The 26,811-nt window shown below is 39.7% G+C and overlaps 1 protein-coding gene across 1 annotated transcript; it reads right to left on the bottom strand.

Annotated features, from left to right (window-relative positions):
- Positions 1-9,663: 9,663 nt before the first annotated feature.
- CYTL1 (cytokine like 1) lies at positions 9,664-12,417 on the bottom strand. Its single transcript, XM_013177217.3, has 4 exons — positions 12,130-12,417; positions 11,978-12,022; positions 10,480-10,608; positions 9,664-10,319 (listed from the first exon to the last, which is right to left on the bottom strand). The coding sequence occupies exons 1-4, from the start codon at positions 12,271-12,273 to the stop codon at positions 10,245-10,247; spliced, it is 393 nt and encodes a 130-aa protein (XP_013032671.1). The 5' UTR covers positions 12,274-12,417; the 3' UTR covers positions 9,664-10,244.
- Between the last annotated feature and the right edge of the window lie 14,394 nt (positions 12,418-26,811).

The raw sequence follows: 26,811 nt of genomic DNA, 5'->3' as shown, positions 1-26,811 counted from the left end.
TCATCATACAGTCTCTGTAGTGGTGACTGCAGAATCTTTTTGAAGAAAATAAGAAATCACTGTGCTTTTGCAAATCCAGCTTAAAAAGTCTCTAAATGTTCTTCAGGATTTTAACTTGCTTTAGGAATCTGTTCAGAAGACTGTTCTGAACAGAAGACTGTTCTGAAATTATTGTTTGCTGTTGAATTTTGGATGATGCTTGGATGATGCTCTTTCCAAAGAACAATATGCATAATATATACTTTACTATGACCTTCAGGTCTTTGCTTTTCAATATTATATATACCTGGGAGATACTTGTTGCAGAGAATAGAACAGTCTTTCATTGTCTTCACAAAAGCTTTAGCAGAGAGGAAATGCTTTAGACCAGTTCTGTTATTTAGAATCCATTTAAAATTTGGACCACAAATCTAGATTTAGTCAAAAGCTTGCCAGGCACAATGAAATAGTAATCCATTTGATTGCTGTGTAAAATGTTGGTCTGTAAATCCAAAAGCTACGTGAGAATCGGTGACTAAAGGCAATGCTCAGAATGCTAGAGGGGGAGGCTCAAAAGACATATGTTTTATTTTTGGCACTGTCTTCAATTTGCTGTCTGATGCTAAGCAAGCACAGTGTTCATACGTAGATCCTCAAAACTGCACTGAAATAGCTAAATAAGCAGTCTGATTTAGAGGAATCAATGTCTAAACTTAATAATCTCTTTCTGAGTTGTCAGAGGTATTATGAAGTATAATTAATGTACATAAAGCACTTCACAATCTTTTCTTTACCTGTCTACATCTTTATCCAGATTTTTATTTCATGCTGATGAAAGATTCTCTGTTGAAAGTAATTACTGTATGTATGAAGAGATGACTGAGAAAGCCTAATAGCATAATTACCCTTATCAATAGATTTTCTTGAGTGCAACTCTTTGTTGTCCTCCTTTGAAGACAGTTATGATTAGAAATGATTTTATTTGCATAATTTATCTTCTGAATAAGACTGTTTTGTGAGGACATAAGTGATAAAATGGCATTACAGAAGTCTGGAGGAAGTCTGATGCATTTGCCGTTGATTGAGGAAAACAGTTCTGCAGAAACTGAACCATTTTTCTTTGAACAAACAAAGCTTCAGGATACTCAGCCTGGCTCTTCCTCCTTCCCATCCTATTTCTCTTCCTCCTGTTCAGCCAAAGTGACTGAGTGACCCTTGGGATCAGCTAAGAACTTTTGACTATGAAGATCATGGCAGAAAGTCAAGGGTTATATTGGGTTTATCTTAGGCCAGGGGATAAGACCCTTTGTTCTCACAAGTGCTCAATAGTAAGCTGGAGGCAGTTGTGGCTCAGACCTCATGCTTGTTCTTCAAGGCCATGGTGGAAGTTAGCCCAGGATGCCCCTCTTACAGATTGTCATGTTGTGTCATTCTTTTTTTTTATTATTATTATTATTTTATTTTTTATTTTTTATTTTTCTTTTCCCGTATCACTTCATGCCATATTTTACCTTTGATACAGAGGATTTCAGGGATGGCATATGTACCTGAGGCTGCAAATAATTTGGCCATAGGCTTTCTCCTGGTGTTCATGCAATGCCTGGCAAAGCTCAGGCTCTTAGTACTTCTCCAGCATTATAGGTACTTAATAAAAATGAGACAGTAGTGTTTAAAGGGAATGAAAGTGGTCTAACCCAGTAGACAGCTAAGCACCACACAGCCATTCACTTATTCCCATCTCAGTTGGGATGGGGGAGAGAATTGTAAAAAAAAGGTAAAATTCATCGACTGAGATAAAGACAGTTTAATAGGAAAAAAAAAAAAAGGAGAATAATAAGAATAAGAATATACAAAACAGGTGATGCACAATACAATTGCTCACCAACCACCAACTGATACCCAGACAGTCCCTGAGCATCATCAGCCTCCCTATTCAATTCCCCCACCCACCCCCAGTTTTATTGCTGAGCACTATGCCATACGGTATGGGATATCGCTCTAGTCAGTCAGGGTCAGCTGTCCTGGTTCTGTCCCCTCACAGATCCTCATGCACCCTCAGCCTCCTCGCTGGCAGGGCAGCATGAGAAGCTGAAAAGTCCTTGGCTCTGTGTGAGCACTGCTCAGGAACTAAAACATCAGTGTGTTATCAGTGCTATTTTTCTCCTAAATTCAAACCATGGCACCATACCAGCCCCTATGAAGAAAATTATCTCAGCTGAAACCAGGATGTGAGTGAAGAAAGTCACACATAATGCTACTGTCTGCTGTACTCCCAGAAGTGGCTGTGGCTTAGCCCAGCTCCTTATTGCTGCATTTGATCATGGGCCAGGGCCAGATCCAGGGTTGTAAAAAGGCTGAACAAAAGATACTTGCTATATGTTTTATTCTTCAACTGAGTTCATAAAGCTTCTTATCTAGCTCTTCATATATATATATTATAATTTAGCTCTGTCCCATCATGCAGAAATAATTTATGGTGTGTTATTGAAATTTCAGAGGAGGATACTAAGGTAAGTAATACACTTTACAGCAATTAAAGGACAAACAAAACTGCTCAGGGGTATAAAATGCAAATAATTCCCAGATGTACGGTTAGTGACTGGGGTTATAAACAAAGAGACAGTTCCTATCCAGTAGAAGAAGAAGGCTACTAGAACAATGTGAGTGTATTTCTTTGCTTCCTTGACCTGGACTATGTGTCCTGATCAAGGAATTTTTTTTTTTTTTTTTATAAACAGCATGCTTTCCAAGTTCACATCTTCTGGCTGTCTAACTGTCAAAGAAGGCAGCAACAGCCAAACACTTATTGGACCTCAGAGAACTCACAGTGGAGAAAAATAGATTAATTTCTGCAACTGAAGAAAAAGCTTCCTCTTTATTAAGCAGTGGAAAACAAACAAACAAAAAATTGTGATTTCCAAATAATACTTTTTCCCTTCCTATAACATTGGAAGTACTTCTATCTGACCTTAGTTTACTAAAAAATGTATTCATGTTTCCTTTTCTCTCTCAATAGGAATAACACCTTTCTGATTTTTTTTGCCAGTTATTTATCTCATGCAAAAGTCATATGGAAACTGGGCAGGTTTGGGGTCTGTTCCCTGGATTCCTTCAGGGTTTGTGTTTTATTTCAATAAGAATATGAAGTGTGTTAACAATCTGGAAAACGTGGTTCTTCTCCCAGAAGAACAACTGAATTGTTCCAAAATCTGTCTCTTATTTATTTACTCAAATACCGTTAGGAACATTTCCAGGTATTGAAACACATCTGTCTGTACTGAGAAATTGTTAGAACAGGTCTGTGTGCAGTTTTGACCTGGGGCAGCTGCCACTCTTCCAAATAAGTTTTGGATGTGTTTAGGGAGATAGCAAGGATCAGAGACTATTGCCAAAAGGCAATTTGGCCACAGCTGTCCCAGTTAGATAGGTTATTTAGTAGTTAGGACATGAACAGCCTCATGTCAGAGAGTTCCAGAGAAAGGCACAAGAACATTTAATGTATGGGTCTAAAAGTCACCTCAAGTCCTCAGCTGCACCATGGCTCCGTTTTGGCAGGATTCAACAGCCTGGGAACTTGGACAGTGTCCTGGGAAGAAGGAGGTGTGGGTTTGAGCTTTGTAGAGTTCATATGAATTTAACGAATGTGATTCTTCATTGGACAGTCTATTCAAAAACTGCCACTGACTCTACTAAGTTTTATATCTACTTATACAGCAAAAGGATCAGCCATTGTATTTCAGTATGTTGCTTTTTTTTTTTTTTCCAAATGTTTTCTTCATTATAGAGCAGTGAAGCCAACTTATACATTTATTTTAAAATTTAAATTAAACAGTATAACAATGACTTTAGATGCTTCAAGATTTTTTTTTTTTATAATCTTCTGTTGTCAGAACACTACTGATAAATCTTCCTATGTTACTTGACATTGATAAAACCTCAGCTGGGTGTCTATATTTAACTTTGAGCACAACATTTTAAAAAGGATGTGGACCAAGTGAATAGAAGAAAGGCAACAAGAAGGGTGATGTTTTCTAGACCTCTCAGCAATGAAGAAAGATTGAAAGGATTGGATTTTAGAATGGAGAGAGAGAGACAGACAAAAGTCTTCAAATGTACTAAGGTCTACAGCAAAGACAAAAAAAGAGCAATCCAATCCCCACTTCTGTGCTGAACAAGGCAGGAAACAATGAACTTAAATTTCCAGAGGGCAAATAGAGTACCAGGTAAAACTTTGTAACAAAAGGGCAAGTAGGGCTCTGGAATGGATTGATTTGAACTGCTGGGGACTTTCAACAAGAACTTCTCAAATGCTTCCAGGCAAACTGCTATCAGGAATGACCTGGGATAGCCAGGCTTGCCTTGTGCTGAAGGGATCCATTAGGAGGTCTTGACCTTCTTTCTTTTTCTATGACTTTGACTTGTTTTTCTTCTATAAGGTTAGAATAATAACGAATTAAAGTCAATATATTTCCATCCATTGCAAAACATTTTTGAAGGTGTTTGTTGTTCTTTGTTGTTGTTTATTTATTTGTTTGTTTGTTTCACCATCTCTTTGGCTTCAAAATCCTCCAATCTGTCTGAATACATTCTCTTTAGGGATTGACAAAATAAAATAAGATTTCAAGGTATATGTTTTGTATGTTTATGTATTTATCTCTCTTCAAAAGATTATCATCTTAATAGGTTATGCTGTATTATTCATCTGAACATGCATTTACCCTATGCTAAGGAAAGGCAGGTTGTGAATTTGATAATGAGGACATGCTCTTCCTCTGGACATTGTCTTTGAATTTTCTCTTAGCTACCGTCAGCTCTCTTGCAAGATGTTGTTGTTTTTATTGTTGTTGTTGTTGTTATTATTATTATTATTACTATTATTATTTACGATGCTGGAAGTTTAATAGTGTAGTCTTGGGTAGCACATAGGTTCCTGACCATAGCAAGCTTAAAGAAAGAGTGTGAATCTAAAAACAGTTGCAAAAATACAATTGGTGGAGATTGTTCACGGTAATTTTTACCTGTATTGTCATAAACTCCCCATATTGAAAGATTTTAATGTGGAAAAAAAAATACTGGTTAAAGTACAGTGTTTAAATGTTTATAAGGCAATATTGTGTACAAGACCTTGGCACTGTAGCAAATTTCTGGAAATCTGTCTGCATCTCATTAGTTCTACCCACTGATGCTACGGACATAACAAAAGCTGCAATGGACAAACAGACGCTCCTCATTCTGGTGTTCAGACAAACTAATACCACACACCAAAAGAAGTACACGGCAAAAGATCAGATTCCTCCCCACTGCAGATCTACTTTTCTTTCTTTTCCTTTTTTTTTAAATATAATTTCAAAATCCAATATTTAATCTGTGCCCTATTAATTAGTAGCAAATACCTCATTATACATGGAACATCAGTAAAACCCTGTCACCTTGAATTATGTAATTATCTACTTGAAGGCTGCTGTCTCTTCTGACTTGGGGCAGAGGCTAGGTATTAAACATTTGCTAGGCCTCGGCTCCAAAATCCAATGCATGAGGAACTAAGTGATCAAAGTGTCTGCTTAAGGAAAGCCCAGGTGGCTGAGACTGGAACAAAGGAGATGACAATGGAACTTGTTCTAGTTACATTCACAATAAAATATTTTGGCAAAATTGGAAATTAATGTCTTTGAATAATTTTGCAGAGCCTGACCCCAAAACGTGCAATTTTGACCTCCTTAGGTTCCAATATGATATGTGAAACCCTAGAAGTCTCCTAAAACTGTTCTTTCATGAGGTTTCTTGCACATAGAGAGAAGTCTGCAAAAGGAAACTGTTCTGGGTCTGACTGCTTCCTTCCAAAAACCTCCTTGATGTAACTGGCAGGACAATAGAGCAGATGATTTGTTTTTCTATAGTTCTTCCCTAATGATCATACAAACTAATTGCAGTTTCTCAATGATTTGCCTTTAGTAGCATTCTGCACAAAATAGACAAGAAGACAAGTGACAAATGACAACAAATGTGTCTTTCTTAATCCCTTCATGGTTTCCCTCTTATTTCTTGGCTGTGGCCCTCAAGAACATGGGTCGTTGTGTTGTGCTGTGTGGATGGCTCCACTGCTCCTTGTATAACTGTTATAATGGTAAATTAAGGAGTTGGTAAACTTACTGGATTGCTGAAAAGGTGTATGATTTCTTGGCAAATTACATGTGAATTAGCTCTGTTTATCATTTTTTTCCCCTGGGACTGTGACAACCTGGAAAAAGATGTCATTCATGAAAAGGGTTCATCAAATCACAAATCTCATTAAGACAGTCTGAGTGACAGCAGGTTACTGTGAACTGAAAGAGCATAGCTTTTCCTTCAGCACACTTTCCATTAAAAATGACATGCGAGATGTGAAAAGAGTCACAACACAAACCATAGGGAATATACTTGGTGTAAAAGCATACCAACAATCAGGAAAATCTGATTCTGAGAATAAAATATACAACATGTGCAAATGGAGGATAGGCTTTTAAAGCCCATTCAGGTATGTACAGTCCCCAGAGCATCTAGTTGTTTTTCTCATCTTCTACAGAAGTAGGATGCAACAGTACATAACAGAGCTGTTGGTAAGTAACTATATCAAGACTCTGTTGAAGATGATGTATGTCCTTGTCAGTCAGGAAGAGACTAAAGTTACTAAATAAAGAAATGCAAAGAAAGTAATGATTTCTATCCTGCTTCCATTTCTAAAGGCTTCTTGAAAGATATTTTGTCCTAGGGGTAAAAAAAAAATAAATATTGTAGGCAACTTAGGTTACATTTTCCTCGTGAATCTAATCAGCCTAAGGCAGAAGAAAATATGTTTTGGAGATGCTTGAAAGAATGGGAACGTTACAGGAGAAATCTGCAGTTAGGAACAAGAGTTTCATGAACATGGACTAGGGAAGGCTTGTTTATTTCAATAAAGCAGAATAAAGAGGAATTCTGAGAAGATCCATGAGAAAATCCTAGTCAAATTGTTTATTTCAGAAGGTAGGTGTCCCTGCAGACAGGAATGAAGCATGGACAGAAATGCCATGGTTACCTGCTCAGACCTTAACCAAGATCCAGTTCTAGAGACAGAGCAGTGTTGGCTTCTGTGAGGAAGGAAACATGCAGTTTGCTTGCCAAGTCACAACGCTAGCTTTACAACAGGCTTGTGTTTAAAACCCGTGACAGCTGGAAGTGGAAAAATCAGCCAAGAAAATAACAGCTTTTGCTGCCTGCTGCCAGCTTCCAGGCACAAGAACCGCCTGGTCCCTGGGTTGGCTCTGTAAATGCTGTGGTGACCATAGGACACTTTCTTGCAAAGTACATCTATGGCTGTCTTTGTGCAAAGGTATGACAAGCAGGGGCTGTGATGTGGTTTTAGTACTCATATGGAAGTGTATACACCTTGGTATTTTCCCAGTACTGCTTGCTTCCCAAGGTGGTAGAGGAGCCCCTGGTTAGAAGGAGGAAAATTTGAATGCAGCAGCTGACAGTGAGTGGTTCAACCTCACGTGCATTTCTCCTTGAGCCATGGAGCTGCCAGTGCTTACACGCTCTGTGTGTGGTTACCAGGCTCCCTGCCAACATGTTAATAGGTGTCCTTATTCCGGGATATGCTTTCTGCTGAAGGAGTTGGCTTTGGATATGTTCAGGTGATGCAGAAAAAAATGATATTGGTATCTCTGGAGTGAGCGGGATTTTGTACAGAATTTGCTGGCTTGGAGAGGAGTTGAATTCTAGAAGGCAAACCAAGCAATGGCTTTTCTGAGAGTAGGACAATCTGAGCTGTTGCACTTTTGATTTCAGCCTGGTACTAGACCAGACTGCTGAGCTTGCTACTGTCTCTTCCCACATGGCCACAGAGAAACCTATGTGTGTGAGAGAGAGCCCTGATGAGCTGCCTGGGGGCAGAGTAACTCTTGTAGAGGATTGATAGGGCTAACACAAGAGGACTTGAGCTTCAGAAGAGAAGTGGAAAGTTGGATAGGCACATTCCTTAATGCATTCCTACACTTACAAATGAAAGACTGCAAAGGAAGCCACTTGCTTTCTCTCTTCCCTCTGTATCTCACCTGGATTCAGTGTTTCCCTCCCTTATTCTGTGGTTCAATGACGTGTAGTTCTGTGAGATCTTCCAGGTTCAGAGGAATGAATATTTCTGCAGCAGTTTCAGGATGAATGTGTCTGAGACCACTTTATTGTAAATGTAATACATTTTCTGTTGGATAGAATAGAATAGAATAGAATAGAACAGAACAACAGAACAGAATAGAGATTAAATATATTCTTTTAGGAAAGGAATTGCTATACAGATGTATTTTCTGTCTTTGGAGATCTGGAGCCCTTTGATTTCAGTTGGGTGTTGGTTTTTTTTTTATGTTTAGGTCTCCTAATTTGTGTCATAATCTGATGCTTTCTATATGAAAATATCATATCATTTATATTAAGCTTAGAGTATTCCTGGGAGCCGTGTTTGTACTGGTAATATTTCTTTTCAAAATGAGTGAACTGAGGAACAAAGAAGTTGCATTAACTAGTCTGAGCCATAAACACTGAGTACGTGTCAGCTGAATTTCATGTTCCTTTCCTTCATAATTCTCTTCTTCATTGGGAATTAATTAAATGGACATAGATCAACTTTTGTCAAAAGTACAGATCCCTATGCATAGGTAGCTCTCTGCATTACAGCAACCAAAAGAGGATACATTGGTATGAATCTACATCTGCTGCAGTTATATAGATAAGATTTGGAATAAGTCTAAATGATTCAGAAAATTTGTATCAGAATGATGACAAAATCAGAAAACTGTAGCTAAAAAGTGATTACTAGTTTCAACAGAACAAGATAATTCCAAAATTAAGGAAAACAAAACAAAACAAAACAAAACAACAAAACACCTTTTTTATTATAATCCTTTTGTTTCCATAAAAGTTGTCAGTCATTTTGGTTTATAGAATCAAATATTCACTGAAACAGCAGAAGATAATATAGGAGCTGTGATTGCTAGGTAATCCCCCAACCTTGCAGAAGGTGGTGTTTTTATAAGACATGGTGGGACCACTCACCAGGTCACCAGAGTTGGCAATGCTGCAGAGGAATGATCAGACTATAATACTGTACTATTGCATGACCAGACTATATAATACTGTACAGGAGAGAGAGGAACCACTTGGACAGGACCCTATGGGGTAATTGCAACTAGTTCCAAGAATATGGGAAAGTTCCTTTCTATTTTTGGCACCAAAGAGCTGCCAGATGTGGAGGACTCATGTCCTGAAGATGCTGAAGGGACCCATGACTCTTGAACTACTACCATCTGGAAATTTTATTAATCTCTGTAGCTCAGTATATCAGTTGTGTCTTGGAAGCATAGCAATCTGTCCAAACATTGAATAAGCTTTCTGAGCCACTGCCTCACAGCTTACATTCTCATAACACAGAAACAGTATTTAAAAAAGAATCCACTAATTTTGTTAAAGAAATTGTTTTCAGTAAAGAAAAATTCTCCAAGTAGAAACTTATACATTGCCGAATCATGCAGACACAGCAAAGTTTGCATTGCCATGGAAACAAAGCTAAAGATGGTTTATGCTGTGAAAAACAACTTGAAAGTGCCTGTGAAAAGTTTGTAAGAATCACACCTTTTGGGCTGATCTTGAAAGACATGATGTAACACACGCATCTTGGGTTAGAAGGCCGTTTTTATTTATTTATTTATTTATTTTTCGCCGAGACAAGATACTTTCACCTCTATTCTTACAAGTCTGACATCAAAAACTATCAGCATACATATATGAGCTATATTTCTGCCAGTACACAGTTATACTCCTCCTTTAAGAAAAACAAGAACACAAGAAAACAAGGTTCCTTCCATGGCCATCTAATAAAAGAACTTCTAAGTCAGGATAGAATATTGATCATAATACATTTTCTATGAGTCTAGCTATTCATAATAGAGTTTTAAAATCTAGTACCTAGTGTTTAAACAAAACATACTTTATACATTTGGCTAAGCTGAAATATCATACCTTGCCAAATGAAAAAAATGCTTTCTAACCGTAGTTTTCCTAGCAGCTCTGTAGGTATGTAAGGCATGCAGTTCATTTCCTGCCAAGGCTGAGAAAAATGGGTAGGTCTGAGACAATATTGCTAGTGTGCTTGAAAAATATTTTAGCAGTTAATGTTGTAGCTGACTGTGTGTATATATTTTGACTCTTGGTTTCTGTGAAAATTTCCCAGGTACAACTTTGGGTCTGACTCCATTTTAGCTGTCAATTTCATCAGAGGTCTCAACAGAATTTTCCAGAGCACTACAGTCATCGGTGAGGAACACCAAGTCCTGGAGAAACAAAAGAGATGGCTAATGTTGTAAGGAGGAACACAGAAGATAATACAAGTTTGAGAAACTCAGGCCCTGATCAGCCTTTGCTGAAGTCAGGGGACGGGATGGAGATGGAGGGAGGTAAAAGCTGTGTTCCTGTTGATGCATCCTGACTTACCCTTCTACAGTAGGAGATCATAATGGTGTACAGGCTACGGGCTTTTTCCTTCAGATCACTCACTTCAACCACTCTCTCACATCTGGGGTAGGCCACAAAATCACGGAGTTTTGTCAGCACACAGTAATTCTGCAAAGCATGCAGAAGAAGTACTTGTAACAGAGCACAAATGGAGATTTATGTTCCTGGTCCACCACTTTCAAAATTCTTATTGCCTCTCTGGGAACCTTGAATTCCTGCCTCTGTGTATGTGTAATCTATGTATCCTTTAGTGAGGAAAATTTACCATCGATATTTCATAACAAAGACGCTTGGTCCAAATAAGTGCTCAAAAAATTTCACAAGCACAGTTTTGGTCTGCCAACTTCTTTCTCATGTGCTTTAGGAGACAGCTGTGCCAATACAATCACATCTGCTCCTGCAGTTGGTGGGGTACCTGCAATATAGATGCACTACATTCTTTTCAAGAAAGTGCCTCATTTAGCTGGTGAACAAGATTATCAAGGTCTTACACACAATTCCTCAGTTCCCATACAATACTGTGAGCACCAGTCAGAATTTTTCTGAGTAAAAATTTTCATATTTTTACCTCATATCTTGCATTATTAAAATAAAACAGAGACAATATTAATTTTGTAGTGTCTTTGTAAAGCAGGTAGATAAATATTCCATCTTTTATTTTAAAGCAAAGGAAACCAAGGCACATTGCTTTGCAATGAGGAGAGGCATTGGCAGCTCCAGAGTCAGGATCTGAATGGTACTGACTTGCAAGACTTGACAGTGTAATTGTCTCCAACAAAACATGTCAGGGATTTCTTGGTTGGTCTTTTTTTTTTTTTTTTTTTTTTTTTACCTTTTAGTCATTCAGTATAGCATTGAGAATAGCAACAAAGTATGTCAGATATCACAGATATAAACTACACATGCAGGAGACTATTTTGTCTTTGCTGGGAGATGATACTGATGTCTTTTCTCAGTATTTAACTTCCATATCCTCAAGAATACTTTTTCTTTCTGGATTCAACAAGTGGCTATTTAAAACAGGAAAAGCAGGCAAAGTATCCGTATCCTTCTGTTAATTAAAGCTGCAGGCTAGAAGCTACATACAATATAAAACAAAGTATGTATATTAAATGAAAAAAAATATTCTGAATTTTCTCTTTTAAACTATTATTCCAAGCTTTGTTGTGCACATTTAACTTCTGAAAATTTTCTGTCACAATAAATAATGTATAAATGATAATCACTTCAAAATATTGATTTCCTCATCTTTGTATTTTTAAACTAGTAAAATCTCAGAAGCTCCACAGGGATTTTCATAAGATTCAAAATGTGTTTTTCTCTTTTTTTTTAGTGACTCATCTTTCTAGTTAATTAAGCTTTTAAAAATTGGTTTCAAACTACTCTTCTGGGGCACAAGCTTAAGAGTTATGCTCTCTTCTAAGAGTTATTAGCTGTTTCTCCTGCACAACGGTAAGACAGAAATGTGAAAACTTACGTGGATGTCCAAGTACAGCCTGGGCAGCGTCTCCACACATGGGTCCTGCAGGACAGAGGAAAAACCTGTTACAATTCTGTTTTGAGAGCAACTTGTATCAAAAGCAAGCAACCTGCAGTGTCTTTGCAGGAACAGTTTTTATGTAGACTCACCGCAGCCTTGGAGGTCTGCAACTCCTTAAAAGACTCTGTGATTTCTTTGCTCAGAGACAACACCCTGGAGTAGCAAGTTGGAGGGGCTGCACGGGCTAGCAGGGCAGCAGAGAGCAGAGCGATCAGGCTCAGCAGCATCTTCATTGTGGCGAGCTCGTCCAAAGGAGGAGGAAGGGAGGCAGAAATCACCGTTAGTGGTTAGGCAGCTACTGGTAAGCGTCAAAGGGTGAGTTTGACAAGTCAGCCCCCAATTAAATAGTCTTCTGCATCAATGGAAAAAAAAAAAAAAAAAAAAGTCTGGGGGTGGTCCGAGGAGCAGCTTACTGCTGTTTTAAATTTCCTGCCAACCTATGAAGCAAGGCTGCTAGCACTTTCCTGCCCAGGAGCAGGGTAAGGAGGGAACAAGGATAACAAAAACAAACACTACTGGCACACTGCATTCCAGAAAGAAAATAACCAAATGAACATCTTAAGCAAGAGGAATATGTGTAAGAAACAGCATGGAGTTAGCAAAGGACCATAGGCCTTGATCCTGTATGTGTTTTGGCACATAAGCCTCTTTCTTGAAAACATAATGTACAGCTGTGCAGCTTCATAGGCTGCTTATGAGAGGTATCCTTCCAGCACTGGTATCTTACACTGACAGTACTAATCAGTACTTAGCAGGTCTGAAAGGTTGTTGCTATAAAGGAAACCTCCCAGATTTTGTATCATTTCCCCTTTTTAACCTATGCAGCCACTCACTATTTCTAAATCAAAAAAAAAATATTTCCTATGACTGGGGAAACTTGTATATTTACACATTTGTGGTCTCAAATAGAATTAATACACTTCTATGGCTGTCGTAAATGTATATGTATAAACACCATTTTGCTTTCTCAGTTGGATTTATGAGGCTTCTTTCTTTTATTAGATTCCAGATGGAGCCAAGACATCCAGATGCTGGGATGCAGGCGTGGGGCTGAACATATGTTGTTATATATTAATTGTCCTGTAAAAAGGCACTACCTTTGAATGAAGAACTGTTTTTTTCACAAGTTATCCTCCCCCATCTTCCCCAACCCCCCCAAAAGTCAGCAAAATCCAGCGTCTTTCAAATTCATGTTCTAGCTTGGTATAAACTAAAATAGGAAAGTATCTGATAGAGGATGTAATCCCTTGGCATTGAAGTAGTCCTGTAAGGTTCATCCGAAGACAGGGGAAGGGGAAATGACAGAATACCAGTAAGAGAAAGGGGCTTTCCACCCGCCATTTTTGGAGACAAAATCAGAGTCTTGAAAGCAAGCTTTGCGAAAAGAAGAATTCTATATTTTGCAGAGGACTCTGACTGAAATCCCCCCAAATACGTGGAGGAAACAGGGAAATAGAGCTGTATTGTACTATCTTGTAATACATTTCTTTGCTTTTATAAAGGATGATTTGTTTAGTAATATCATACTTCTGAAGGGCAATGTGATAAATACCCAGTGAGGAAAGAAATATTTCAACTGCTGGGAGTCCTGGCAGTGGGGACTTTAGGACTCCCCTTGGTAAATGAGCTGCTGGGTGTTATTTTCAGGAAAGGGAGTTGCTTAAACAAGTGAATTAAGAGGTGAGAGGAAGACATAAAACCTTCTGTCTTTGAAAACAAGATGACCCAAAGCAGTTGGAGCATAGATCTGAGCACAGGTACCTACTGCATGCCCAAGGAAAGGATGCTTCTTTGCATGAGTGTTGCCCATAAAGAAACAGGCTCTTAATCTCCATCTCATTACTGTAAAGAGTAGCGGAAGCTAGTGGTGAAATATTATCCTTCTATCTTTTTTTCATTTGGCAAGCTGCTAAAATGTAGCCACTCTGCCAGAAGAGCAGTCTTCTGAGCAGCATAAATGCTCTCTCAGTACAAGAAGTCAGCAATCCAACTGCTGCTCAGGGTGTCTTCAGAATGAAGCATTTCCTTTTTCTTTCTTTATTTATTTTTACTGTGAGCATTATTCTCTCTCCTGATATTTTACCTACGCTAAGCCTATGGGGAATATTTCATTTCAAACCACAGTAAAATACTGTGGATCATGTTCTAACAGAGGTATCTGAGCGCCTGTGACAAGCCTGGCCTCATGGCCACTTTCTCTGGAGTCATATGCCATCAAAACTACTATCCAAGTCCTGCATATTTGCCAGATTCAGGCAGATGAAAGCTGTTTAAAAGCCCCTTTCTTTAGGGTGGGCTAATGTTAAAGTTGCCAACAGTGTTTTGGAATTACTTTATAAACTGAGCTATGCATTGGTTGCCTAGGATGAGGGAGGCGAGCATGTAGCATCCTGTGGCCTAACACAATACCCTGTCTCCCAAGTTGGGGTGCAAGCCCCATGCCACAAAACTCTTACCCAGTGGTCACATCCTTGGGAGCCTGGCATAAGTGCTGAATGGCACCTATTGCAGTCAGAGCCCTCAGCTCCAAGAAGACATCCAGGGGAGGGAAAGCCCAGCTCTTGCATAGCACTGAGGGCTTATGATTTTTGTCCCAAAGAATGGTCCCGTACTGAGGTAGCCACAAAGGGAAGGGAGAGGAAAGGTCTGCCACCCACCAGACATGCAGCGTGCATACCCATGATGATCCTTTTCTTGAGAGCTGAGATTTTCTCAGCCCCGTGCACTTGTAGAGATGCTTCGCTACTAGCAGGCAGGGAAATGACCCATCGAGGCTTCTGCTGCAGAATGAGGAAATACGACTTGCTGAGCTACCAAGATATTGGTACAGAAAGCAAAGCAAGGGATGGATCCAGACCTTACCAAAATATTTAACCAACCAACCAAAAAAACAAACAAAAGTTTCTCTGCTTTGTGAAGGGGCAAAATTGTTGGATTAATTTGCCCTGAAGTTTTTGCTCAGCTACAGCATTCTCATATTCAGAAATATTAGAAGGGATTTTTTTTTTCATTCTTTCAGAAAAGAGCTATAAAAGAAGGACTAGAGTTTAATATCTTCACCTAAATCTTCCCCTCTCTGGACCAGATTTCATGCATAGTTGATTCTGACCCAGATGGATATTTTCCATGTCTCCTAGCTCATCAGCACTTCTGCTGCTGAATATGCAATTCAATTCAAAAAAGGCAACATTTCTTCTCAGTTATCTTCTATTTGTAGCTTATCAGCTTATCCCTGAGCTCTGAATATGTTCAGTTTATGGTCCACATATGGGCAAATAACTTCTCAAGAAGCTTACTGATGGCTTCAGGAAAAATCACTAGTGACACCAGGCATTGGGAGTCTTTCAGTCTATGGCACCTGATACAACTCTGAACCAGATATGCAGTTACTAAAGGCCTTGAATTTCCAGACACTCTTTGTGGTGACTGTTTTTATCCTGTCACTTATGAAAAGTCACTTATTAATTCTGGTGTATATCCTGCCTTGGGCAGAAAAGGTCCTTAATGGGGAGACACAAGCTGTTCTTCACAAATGCTAATAGGATCTGAGAGGGGATATTCAAAATGGACATGGAAATAGCCCTGAGAGCTACAGTACAGGAAGGGACAAAGTGCAAAATATGTTACAATTACAACTCTCCTCAGGATCGCATCTATGGAGAAGCTGCTATTTGCAGCCCTTCTAGTCTGTGGGGTGATGTCAAGGCTAACATTAGAAGGGAGCACAGCAGGAGGAAACCAGTACCACCATATCTGGGATGACTACCACAACATGGACATCTCCACCACGGTCATAATTTACCATACTCCTCCTACACGAGGGCTCTGAGGGCTGAGAACACACTCATACTTTCTGAGTTTAATGTCAGCTCATGAAGCTGATGATGTCACCACAGCTTCTGAGAGCTATTTACAGTGCATTTATTTACTCTTTTTTACAAGGAATATTCCACAGCAAAAGCTGAGACACAGGCTGAGAGAGAAACTAGAAGCCTATCATGACATAACTGTACACATTTTTTTTTTTTTTAATTTTTGAGCTGTGTTGTTCTCTTACTTCCAGGTTACTGAGAGCTCAAACAATAATATTTTTCTAAAAGTCAAAGGACTCACTATGCACTCAGAAATTCCTCCTGTGTTTGAACAGTGTACCCAGGCCTCCACCAACTTTTGACAAAAGCTCTTTCAAGTTACTGCCTTCCTAATACCAAAATCCACTTGTTTAATGAAAATGTTTATTTTAAAATAGTTGGGGTTGACATGAGACACTTCATGAAACCAGCTTCTGATTATATTGAAAAATAGGAAAAGAAAAGCAAAACAGTGCTTTACAGAGAAAGCCTTGTGTGTATTTAGGAAGTGATTCAAAGCCCATGGCTGAGCTTGCTGTTGTGGTAAAGGTGCCACTTCTTGCTTCAGAGCAGAGCTGAACTGCCACGTGAGCTTCCAGCTCAGCACAAAAGAGGTGTTCACAGCCTTCTGGGAAGGTCTGGAACTTTGGCTAAGACCCTGTCTCGTTTTTCTCACTGTTGTCTGTGCATTATCCATATTGCACTTTGTAGAGTCTCGTTGTAGACATCAGTACAGAATTTGGGGTATGGGTTGTGTAGCCTCACACATTGCCCTGGTGCAGATGGCAAGATGCATAGAGCAGCACAGTGTGACCACATTTTAAGCTGGGATGATTCAACGTGTCTCCTTCAGGCAAGCAACTCTTCCCTACAGGTAGCTCAAGTAGCTCAGCCGAGCTGCAGGTGAAGGACAAGGCAGGCAGGACCTCAGTGCTGCTGCTGGGCTGGTGCTGCAACACCACTTCTCTATGATTGCTAAGCACAAGTCCTCTTTGTTCATTCAGTGGTATGGGATTCTTTTTTTCTATACAGCTGTTATTTTTCAAAATGTACATGTATATTGAGGAAACAGACCCCAAAGCCTGTTCTTAGACAAAGAACCATTGCATTAGAGCAGGGCTGGGGCAGCAAGCTCCTGCTGTCCCCTGGGTGCAGTGTCAGCATGGTTCCCAGGATGGCCCAGAGATGTCCTCATGAGCTGCTGTCATGGCAGTACAGTTATCACCTGGGCTTATCTGGGTCCCAGCTCCTGCCTGTGTAATGGGGATGATGGCACTTCCCTGGGAGGCTTTGAGAATGTGGCCATTAACGACAGGGAGACAGGAGATTATGTGGTTTTAGCCCTGCCAATGATACTCTTTTCAGTGACTGCAAGGCTTGTTGATTCAAGTAGTGCAGGGTTTAGAGCCTTAAGCCTTCACTGCCTTGCTAAGAAAAAGGCAGTTTTACCTCTAAGTGGCTCACAGGCATCTCCAATGCAATAACAGGGATGCTTTCAGCAGCAGAGCATGCCTCTGCCTCCATCTGGGTTTTGATGGCTCACATGTGTGAGCTATCCTAAATTACAGCCTCAGAAGCAGGATGTTGGGAAGAAACCCTTGTTCAGATTTAGAGCAATGTTCAGCAGTAAAAGCAAGTTATTCATGCTTCATTCTTCTCTACCCTCCCTTCCCCTTTTCTCTCCACTTACACATGCAAATGTGGCAGATAGCTCCAGGTCTTATCATTGCTGGTCAGCATTCCACCCTCTCTAATTACACTTGCGATGAAAAATGATGTCAGCTAGCAAGGAATGCATCAGAAGCCATGTGACTAAGCATATTCATCTACCAAATTTATCTGCCATACCAACCCACTGGGGAATTCCAGGGCTGAATCAAGATGACATCTGAGCTATCTGTTCTCAGAGGGTGTCCCTCCAAGGAGCTCTTGTCTATGACATGGTTAATCTGTAAGGAAATGAAGAACTTCATTTTCTAGGACAGGTATTCCTGCACCTTTCCTGCATTATGTTGCTAGAAGAAAATAAATGGATGAGACTGAAAGTGCAGCCCTTAATAACAACCCAGTCCAAGCCAAACAGGAATCCAAAGAGACTTCTCTGCTGAGCTACAGCCTGCACAGGAGCATTTCAGTAGCTCCTTAGCATGCTGGCACACTCAGTTTTCTATTTATTCTTGCCTAGAAACCTGCAAACGTCAAAGCTTATGTTGCTGTGTGTATTTCTAGACAAAAACAACAGCTCTTCCAGCAGACTAGCACAACTGCAAGGTAAAATAAATTCTTGTCTCAGCTGGCTGAGAAGGGAAAGCATGGGTCCATATAATACAATGCGTCTCCATAGTTCTGCTTTCGTTTCTATACAGCGCTTTTCACATTTTACGGTTAAGTATAATGGAAGAAATCCTTCCCCCACCAAAATCAATGACACAAGTCTCAGACTCCTTCAGATCCACAATCTCACCCTAGATTTAAACTTACATTCACTCCATCAGATGCATTATTTCTCCTTTCTCACAGAAAACATTACCTTTCAGAGTCCTGTCTGTTGGAGATATGACACAGGTTCAAAACCATCTTTGTCAGTGCCCTAAAACCAAACAACACAGCAAATACCCTGTACAGCTGTAAATACTCTTCTGTGGCACATAGTTTTATGAATAGTGTGATATTGTTGATGATCTGCTCTATTTGGTAAAATCTAAAAGTGATAAAAATAAGTGGAGTTTCATTCTGTTTAAGAAAATTAGTAAACTTATTAATCATTATATTTATGTTTTGTCTTGCCTTGAAAGAAAGAAAAAATAATTATCTGAACATGTCAGAAGCACAGACTGAGTTTCAGATGCAATTATCATTTAAACCTGAATTTCATTCTTCATTGTGACTTCTTTTTTAAATTTTGATAAAAATAGAAAAGGAAAAATAGTCTCCTTCTGCTTCTGAACCATATGCAATGAATTCCCAGATGACTAAATGTCTTTATGAGTGTGTTTTTACTTTGTGTTTGTTTAAGTTAGGTGGCTAAGTAAAGAAACAGTTGAAGATATGTGAAATGTAGCTCCATCCATGCCCAAAATGCTCTAGCTGGGCGTGCCAGCTAGGTGGAGGTAATGTTCAGCAGGTACTTTGGAGAACATCTGCAAGTATGAGGTGCCAAACAAGTCCCCTCCTACCTGCACAGCTGGTTCATAGGTGGCTTCCCAGAGAGGACCTGTCCATTGCCATCGCGTGTTAACCCAGCACATTTTGACTTGGGATGTCCAGAGTAGCTGGTGCCAGGAAAGGAATCGATGTTCATGGTCACAGGCTGGACAAAAGGAGTCAGATCCTAGGGTGGCTTGGGGGACTTTCTCCACACCAGTGTACCTACTCACATGCACACTTTTAGAAAGTTTGGGTTTTCCATTATAATTATTCCCAAAACAAAAGAGAAATAACGATACAAACCTGACACAGCTGTGTCTGCACTGAGGGACTGCATGTATAGGAATATTTTGAGTGACGAATCACTCCAGTTGCAGTGCTATGCCTTTCATGGGCAGAACAAGACACCATATTTAACACAGATACTTTTAATTTGGGACCATTAAGCTAATTTCCATTAGAAGACTAAGCAAATTAACATTTATTTTCCTCCTTTCTATTTGGCTGCTGCTTTTTCTTTTTGTTTTGATTTTTTTTTTGTTTGTTAGTTTGATGTTTTAGAAGGGTCGTGGCTGGGGAAGTGAGAACTTGGCTTGATTTAAAATGTAAATGCAATTCTATCAATCTTTCCCTCTGCTAATAGGCTGCCTGGGCATTTTAAGGGCATATAGTGAAAAGGAAACTGTGACTGCTAAAGAAAAGCCAGCCCCCTGCTGTTCCTGTTCATATTTATTTCACAATCAGCCCATTGAAATGGTGTGATTCACACTCTGATGCTGTCGTTGTCTAGCTGGCAAAGTCACTGGTGAATTTAAAGAAGTTTCCCAAGCTGAAATCCAAGCAAACTGCATTTGGGGCAAAAAGCAATCTTATCAGCAATGAGAACTAGTGAGTCACTGCAGTGATCTCTCTTGCTGAGAGCTGAGGCTACTCTTGCAAATGAGAAGCTCTTGTGAAATAAGAAGCTGTCTTCAAAAAACTGTGAGAAACGTGTTGCTTTTGAAATGTAAAGTGTCCTTCTGATATACATATACATAGAGTATACAAGAGTAAAGTCATGCTAAAGTTTGCAGAGGTGATTTAAATGTTCTTTGTTACAACATTGTTCCTCGAGTGAAATAGTCCCAAAAGGGTGAGAGCATGTGTGAGTGCTCAAGAGGAGAAAAGACTGCCCAATTCTCCAATAACCTTGTGTAAATATTAAGGAAAAACCCTGTCTGTTTACCTTAAATTATCCAGAGTTAATGTATCCATTGTCTATCTCACGATCAAGCAGTTTGCATGAAATAATGACTTTCTGGTTACACAAAAACTACATGGTCATAAGTATTATCTTTACTATATTAATTTTGTGCTATCTTTGTGACATATATCACCATATACCCTACTATTGACTTAGCTTAAAAACAAAATATAGGAGCCGGCATCAGAATATCCTGAAGAAATAAATAAAGATCAGTAGAGACTGAATTAAAGGAAATTGTTAAATTCAACATTATTATGTGTTTGGCTAAATGCTTTTTGCATAAAGTTTTTCCTGTAATGTAAGAGCTTATTATCTAGCAATGATAGAGGATTAAAAAAAAAAAAAGTTGTTTACTACAGCATATTTACTTATTATTCATAGGATGACTATAAGCCACTAAATCAAAATTGCAATGAAAAAGGTAAGTATAATCTTAGGACAGGTCAGAAGTTTTGTATCAAGCAGGGACAGGGATATATTGTCACTGTTGTAGAAGCAGGGGTCTGCTCATCTGGAATATTGTACACACTCTTGACTACCTGAGGTCAAGGAAGAATTCAGACTGCTGGGGATGGCAGAAAGAAGAGCAAGAATATTCAGTGAATGGAAAAGATGGGCCAACATGGGCATCTTTTTCTTCTACCTCCCTTTCCTTGATATCTCGTTATTTTTCCAATGTTTGGGCCCTTGTCCTGCTCTCTTGGTGAAGCTGGCTGTGGGCTCCTTGGCTTGGGGCATTCAAACCCCATCCCAGCCTCCCTTATAGTCCATTTCTCCACAGCTGCCACATGGAAGTTTTGTAATAGGGTTAGAAAGGGAGGTGGTCCCTTAGACAGCCTCACATATACACATCCCCATCACTCTTAAGTGTAGAAATTCAGGTACACAAGGCCTGCAGAGCCCAGGAAAGCTGGAAGCTCTGCTGCTGTGCTGCAGTTTGAGTTTGGCACTGCCTTGAGTGCTGACCAGTAGGCATCACTTTGGCTGATATGAGAACTGAACCTCCAGAGGCATAAAGCAATCATCCATGGTCTTCCAGGAGAGAGCTCACACCTGCCTGAAACAGAGTCTGAGGCCTCTGTGTCCAGCCCAGAGAAGGATCTGGTAATGCACTGACCGGAGAATTATGGTTGCCCTGCTGGAGCCTAGTCTGAATACAGCACTAAACTGTTGTGCAAGCGGCAGTACACAGCTACACGGTGCTCTCAGAAAGGGTGGGCTTGCTCCCAGGGAATGTGAGAAGCACATGTACAGGCAGCAATGCAGCTGCCACACCACAAACCACGCTCAGAACATCAACCCATTTTATTCATTAATTGTACAGTAACAAAAAGGTTGACATCAACTTTGTTCACATCAAAAAGACACAGTTTCAATTCTTCCTATTGCATAATTTAGGTACATGCACTTCTGTAATAAAACAATGTGCCAGGCAGAGAATGATAGCATTGTCTGGACCACTTTCACTCTGACACCAAAGAGAAATGGAGCGAATAGAGTCAAAGAAACTAAACAACATTCAGGGAAGTATGAAAGTGATCAAAGCTGACTCTTTGATTCTGCTTTACACATACTTACGAAAGAAGAGTTATGTTTCCAAACAGTGTGTCAGTTCCTGATGCCAATAAACTGTCTGGGTTTAGCTTTATACTTTGATAGGAGCAAGAACAATGACAACAAAATCTTTAGTGAGATTGCCTAAGCCTTGCTATCAACTATTGAACTTGCTCAGAGAAGGCTAAATGCATTTGTTACTCTCTGAGGATGCTGAGATCTCAATGAGAGAGGCCCAGTGTCTGGCCTGAGTAACCTGAAGAGGAATCAGCATTTGCAAGCATGAGGAAAAGCCCTGAGCTGATCTTCTTCTTCATCTGTATTTAATACACCTCTTTGTTAACAGACCAAACCTCAGGGGAAGAGAGTGACTTAAAAAGCATGTGGGACATGTTTAAATAGCAGTTTGGAAAAGGTGCCTGATCATAGCCTTTTTATAGCTAGAAAATATTGATTATTTTCCTGTATTTATTTTCCATTCTTTTCTAAAAGACACAAGCAAGGTTCCAAGGCTTCTGATCTATATGCACTAAAGTAAAACACTATTTTTTGACATTATAATTTGACCATTAATGATGTCAAGCATGAAGCTTTTTTTATACCCTAGCAGAATGTACTTCTTTTCTGTCTTTGTAAAATCTTATTTTCTCTCCATGCTGCAGCACTGTAAAGCACAAGCTGCCCACAGGGAGGTATTTTGTTTAGCTGCGTGGACACATTCCTTCAGGAAATATTGAAGCCAAACTACCCACCCCTACGCACACACAGGAACCGTATTAGAAGAATTCAGACCTTGAACAGGAAACAAACAGCACTGGGCCTGGGGTCTGAACTTCAGGGTATGTTGGATTGTGTTTTTCACATTTTTCTTTGTTTTTACTATCCGAGGCAGTGAACCAACACAGGCACTTTCCCAGCACAGAGAGCCATGCCCAAGGACAGCTCTACATTCTCTGGCCATGTCAGAGCTAAAAAAAAAAAAAAAAAGGAAAATGATTTGCATATCCAACACTTATTTGTTTTCCTCATGCGTGAGACAGACATGGCCAGCAGTAATTGTTAACATGAACCAGAATTAAAAAACGCTGAAGTTTTTCTGCGATGTCAACATCCAGCATGTGACTGGTGGAAAACTGGTGCAAGACGGGAGATGAGAGAAGAAATAGATGCGTGTTTATTCATTTGATCAATGTTTATTCATTTAAGCAATGTTTTTTTTTTTTTTTTTTCTCACTGAAAGTAGAACTAAGAGAAAAGTCAACCTCTATTTTCAGCCAAGATGGAACCAGATTTTGGCACCCCCTTGGCAGCTAGTGTCAGCAATTGGACAACAGATACGGTGAAATGATTACAACTATCAGAGTCTGACCCCTGCTTAGGAGCTGGCTTCTGCCTTAAAACAGAGCTACTCCTAGGCCAGAGCTGCTTTTAAATTGAATATCCTTCTAGCATTTTACTTTTAAACTTTGTTTAACTCTTATTTATGTATTTATCTTTTTTATTTATTGAACTTTTTATTTATTGAACTTTTTATTTATTCAACTTGTGAGTTCCGACCACAGGAAGGAAAGACAAGAAGGACTTGTGGGCTGGACACAGACAGCTTGGAGGAACAAATGTGAGGCCAAACCATGACACATGGTTTTGCAACCAGTCCCAGTGATGGCCATCCCACCTCTGCTGCCCAAGCAAGGCCTGTGAGGACTTCTCATTATGCCTTGGAAGTGTCAGGACTGTCCTCCTTGCTGCTCTCTCCACTACCAACAGCCTCAAGGGGCAGCAGAGCAGAGGAAGAGCCAGAAGGTCCTGTCTTGAATGGCCACTGAAGAGGAGGAACACACTGTATGTCTTTATTTTACCCATCATTCACATTCTCCCTCTGGCTGAGAGCTTTGCCTCTTTTAAGACACATTTTTAGTAAATAAGCCTGTGTGACTTTGGTAAAACTAATAGGTAGCAGAAGAGAGGGACGGACCATGCCTGTGATGAACATTCAAATTTTTGTTAGTAAACAATTCTAATAATTAGACAGCAGATACTTAAAAACTAGGGTAAGACTAATATGAATGAAGGTGTTTCTTTCCCCTAGGATTGTTCTGCTGCTTAAACTGGCATTGAACAGTAGGTGTGAGAATTGTTTTCTTAGAAGAAACACCAGCTAATTTTGGATTAGACTGCTGGTATTGAGAGATTCTTCACCTAGAGTTGGTGATATTGCTTGAATTTCCAGTGAAACACACGAAGGAGTTTCAGCTGTGTCAGAGAACAGCATCTGATGTTGACTTTTTTTTTTTTTTTCCGAAAAAAAGAACTCACTGGTTAAAAGGGGAAGACAGTGCTCTTTGGGGGGAACCCAAGGCCCACATCCAGCAAAACACTTACACCAACATGAATTTAGACATACTATTGAATTCAGTAAGAGTACCCTTCTCTTTAAAACCGCATACAAACGTGTGCCTACAGCATAGGTGGTAGGAAAAAATGCCCAGAAAACATTGTGGACAAATACTTACATGCAACTGCCTAGTCAAGCAAATTATGCTATGGTTGACTCTGTGTTGGAGATTTTACTGAATAATTCAGAATCATCTTTAATAAACCATGTGGCCATTGGCTCTCCTGAAGCATACATGCCTTAGGGAATGTAAGAAATGTAATGATTTTTTTGCCTTTTTATGTTTACGCGTACTTTATTTTCTTAATTCCTTTAGTCTTTTGGCTCACAGCCTCAAGCAAGGGAATGAAGCGTAGTGTTAATGTAACTTACTGGAGGATGTTTGAAGCACAGAATAAGACATTAAATGTGATTATCTACTATGCTGCTGAGAGTTTGAGACTAATTTCCAGATGACATATGTTGTTACCACTACTATATGGATTAGAGCTTAGGGGCCAAAGTCATAGATCAAGACACCCACTGAGATAGAAGCTGTGCAAACATGTGGTGAAAAGATGATCTCTGGGTTGCAGAACTCTACTATAACCTCTGCACACTTCTTTGTTCAACCTACTGTCATTTTTCTCCCAAGATTATTTTCTTACATCCATTAATAGCAATAGATTTTCCTTGTCTGGAAATTGCATGCGTTGCTTAGTATTTGTTTCATGAAATCAATAAGTGAAAAATGTCTGTGTTAACATGGTAGATTCCTTGCTCTTGCGTCTACTGGCATCAATGAATCATTCCCACTTCAAATAGCAGATTTAGAATGGAATCAAATATCTCTCCTTTCCAAGACAGCATCATTTCCCACACTGTGTTCCCGAGTGTTTTACCTCTTCTGGTGTTAATCATTCACACAGGCAGTTCACAAACATCTGAAAAAGTCTGTGTCTGGTTTGGGTGCTGTTGTTTGAGATTTTTTTATTTTTTTTTTTTTACTTAGGGCACTTGGGTTGGCCGGCTTTTCCTCCAACAGTTCTTAGAAGCACAAATGCTGCTTATGTATTTTATTTTATCTGCCAGCATTTAAACAGCACATTCACTGTGTCAGTGTTTCCGAACAGTTTCTCCTGTTGGGGTCTAAACCTGAAAAGCAAATCCTCCAGTGCTAATACCTCTTTGATACCTGGCCCAGAGAAGAGAGAGCTTTTTCAGAACCCAAATGCAGCACTTAGCTCTCCTGCCCCAGCTCATGTATTCAGCTTCAGAAAGCCCTAGCTCAGTCCGTGCTGTTGGCAAGCTGTCACACTGATGTCCATCATACTGGTACATTAGAAGAGGCTTGTCTGGCACTGGACTTTTTGTCCAATGCCAGCCACTGGACTGTACGTGCCACATACTTGACAAAATTAATTTCTCTGTGGTGGCCTCTGTCTTGGTGGCACTGATGACTGAAGAGGAAATGTTGTGAGCTGGTGCTTTGACGCATTACTCTGAGAAGCCCGAGGGCACAAGGAAGTGGGAGAGCACAGAAAGAACTGGGAGAGAGGAGTCACACTGGTAAATGACCAAGTACTGCATGAATACAGCAAGTAAGCACTAGGCATACATTCAACACTGCCTAAAGAAAATACATAATCTTTTTGGCAAGTGAGTAAATGATTGCCCAAAATACAGGGGAAAAATACACTACCACATTCTTTTAATTCTTTTAAGTCTTTTAAGCATGCACAACTCCACTGCTTTAGAATTTATCTATTCTGCAACTGAGCATACGTTAGCTCACTTGGTAGCAGGTAGTGAGCTAGGTAGCAGGTTCAGGCAGCATGTAAAGAAAAGATAAGAAAAAATGAGCTGATTGTTTCTTATATTGTATCATTTGTTACTATGATTTCTATGAATCTGACCATTTTTCTTTCCTGTCTTCTGGCCTAATAATTTTCAGTGATCAGCTGAAACCAAACTGCTTTGAAACCAGTTAAGAATCCTGATTGCCAGACTTTTTGAAAAAGGGGATATTTGGAATGCTTTTGTGCTGGATTTCAAGATGACATTTTCTAGCAAAACTACCGGTATGGTTGTTAGTGTCTGTGTCAGACAAGGACTCCAGTGAGGTAGGCACTGAGTACTTAGTGATGTGAAGAGATCAGAAGGAATAGGGAGAGAAGAGGAACAGAGAATGTTATGTGAAAGATCAGTGAGAGCACAGGCAGTGTTTACTGGTTCTCAAATTATTGCCAGGCCCCATAAACTGCAGTGAATCTTTGGGGCTGAAGTGATTTGGCCCCTAGCACTCTTGCTGCTACTCTGTCCTCAGGTGGGGACCCTGATGGAAACCACCAAGACTTGTGCAAAATCCTCATTTGTGAACACACTCAAAAATACTTTCCTTGCTTGAAATAAGCCCCACTGACTGATGCAAGAAAAGGTCACTATTGGGCTCATAGCAGGAACAGTTTATATAAACAACATGCCTTGCCACCAACACAATTTTACCTTAGCATTTTCCCTTCTATGCTTTTTCCCCCTGTGAGGGCTGTCGGCCGCTCTATTGAAGATTCCCGTAATTTCAGCAGTAAGCCACAGCAGG

Source organism: Anser cygnoides, chromosome 4 (assembly GCF_040182565.1).
Source record: "Anser cygnoides isolate HZ-2024a breed goose chromosome 4, Taihu_goose_T2T_genome, whole genome shotgun sequence".
Taxonomy (NCBI): Eukaryota; Metazoa; Chordata; class Aves; order Anseriformes; family Anatidae; genus Anser; species Anser cygnoides.
Note: the sequence above shows the minus strand (reverse complement) of the source record. Positions and strands in the feature narration are given on the sequence as shown.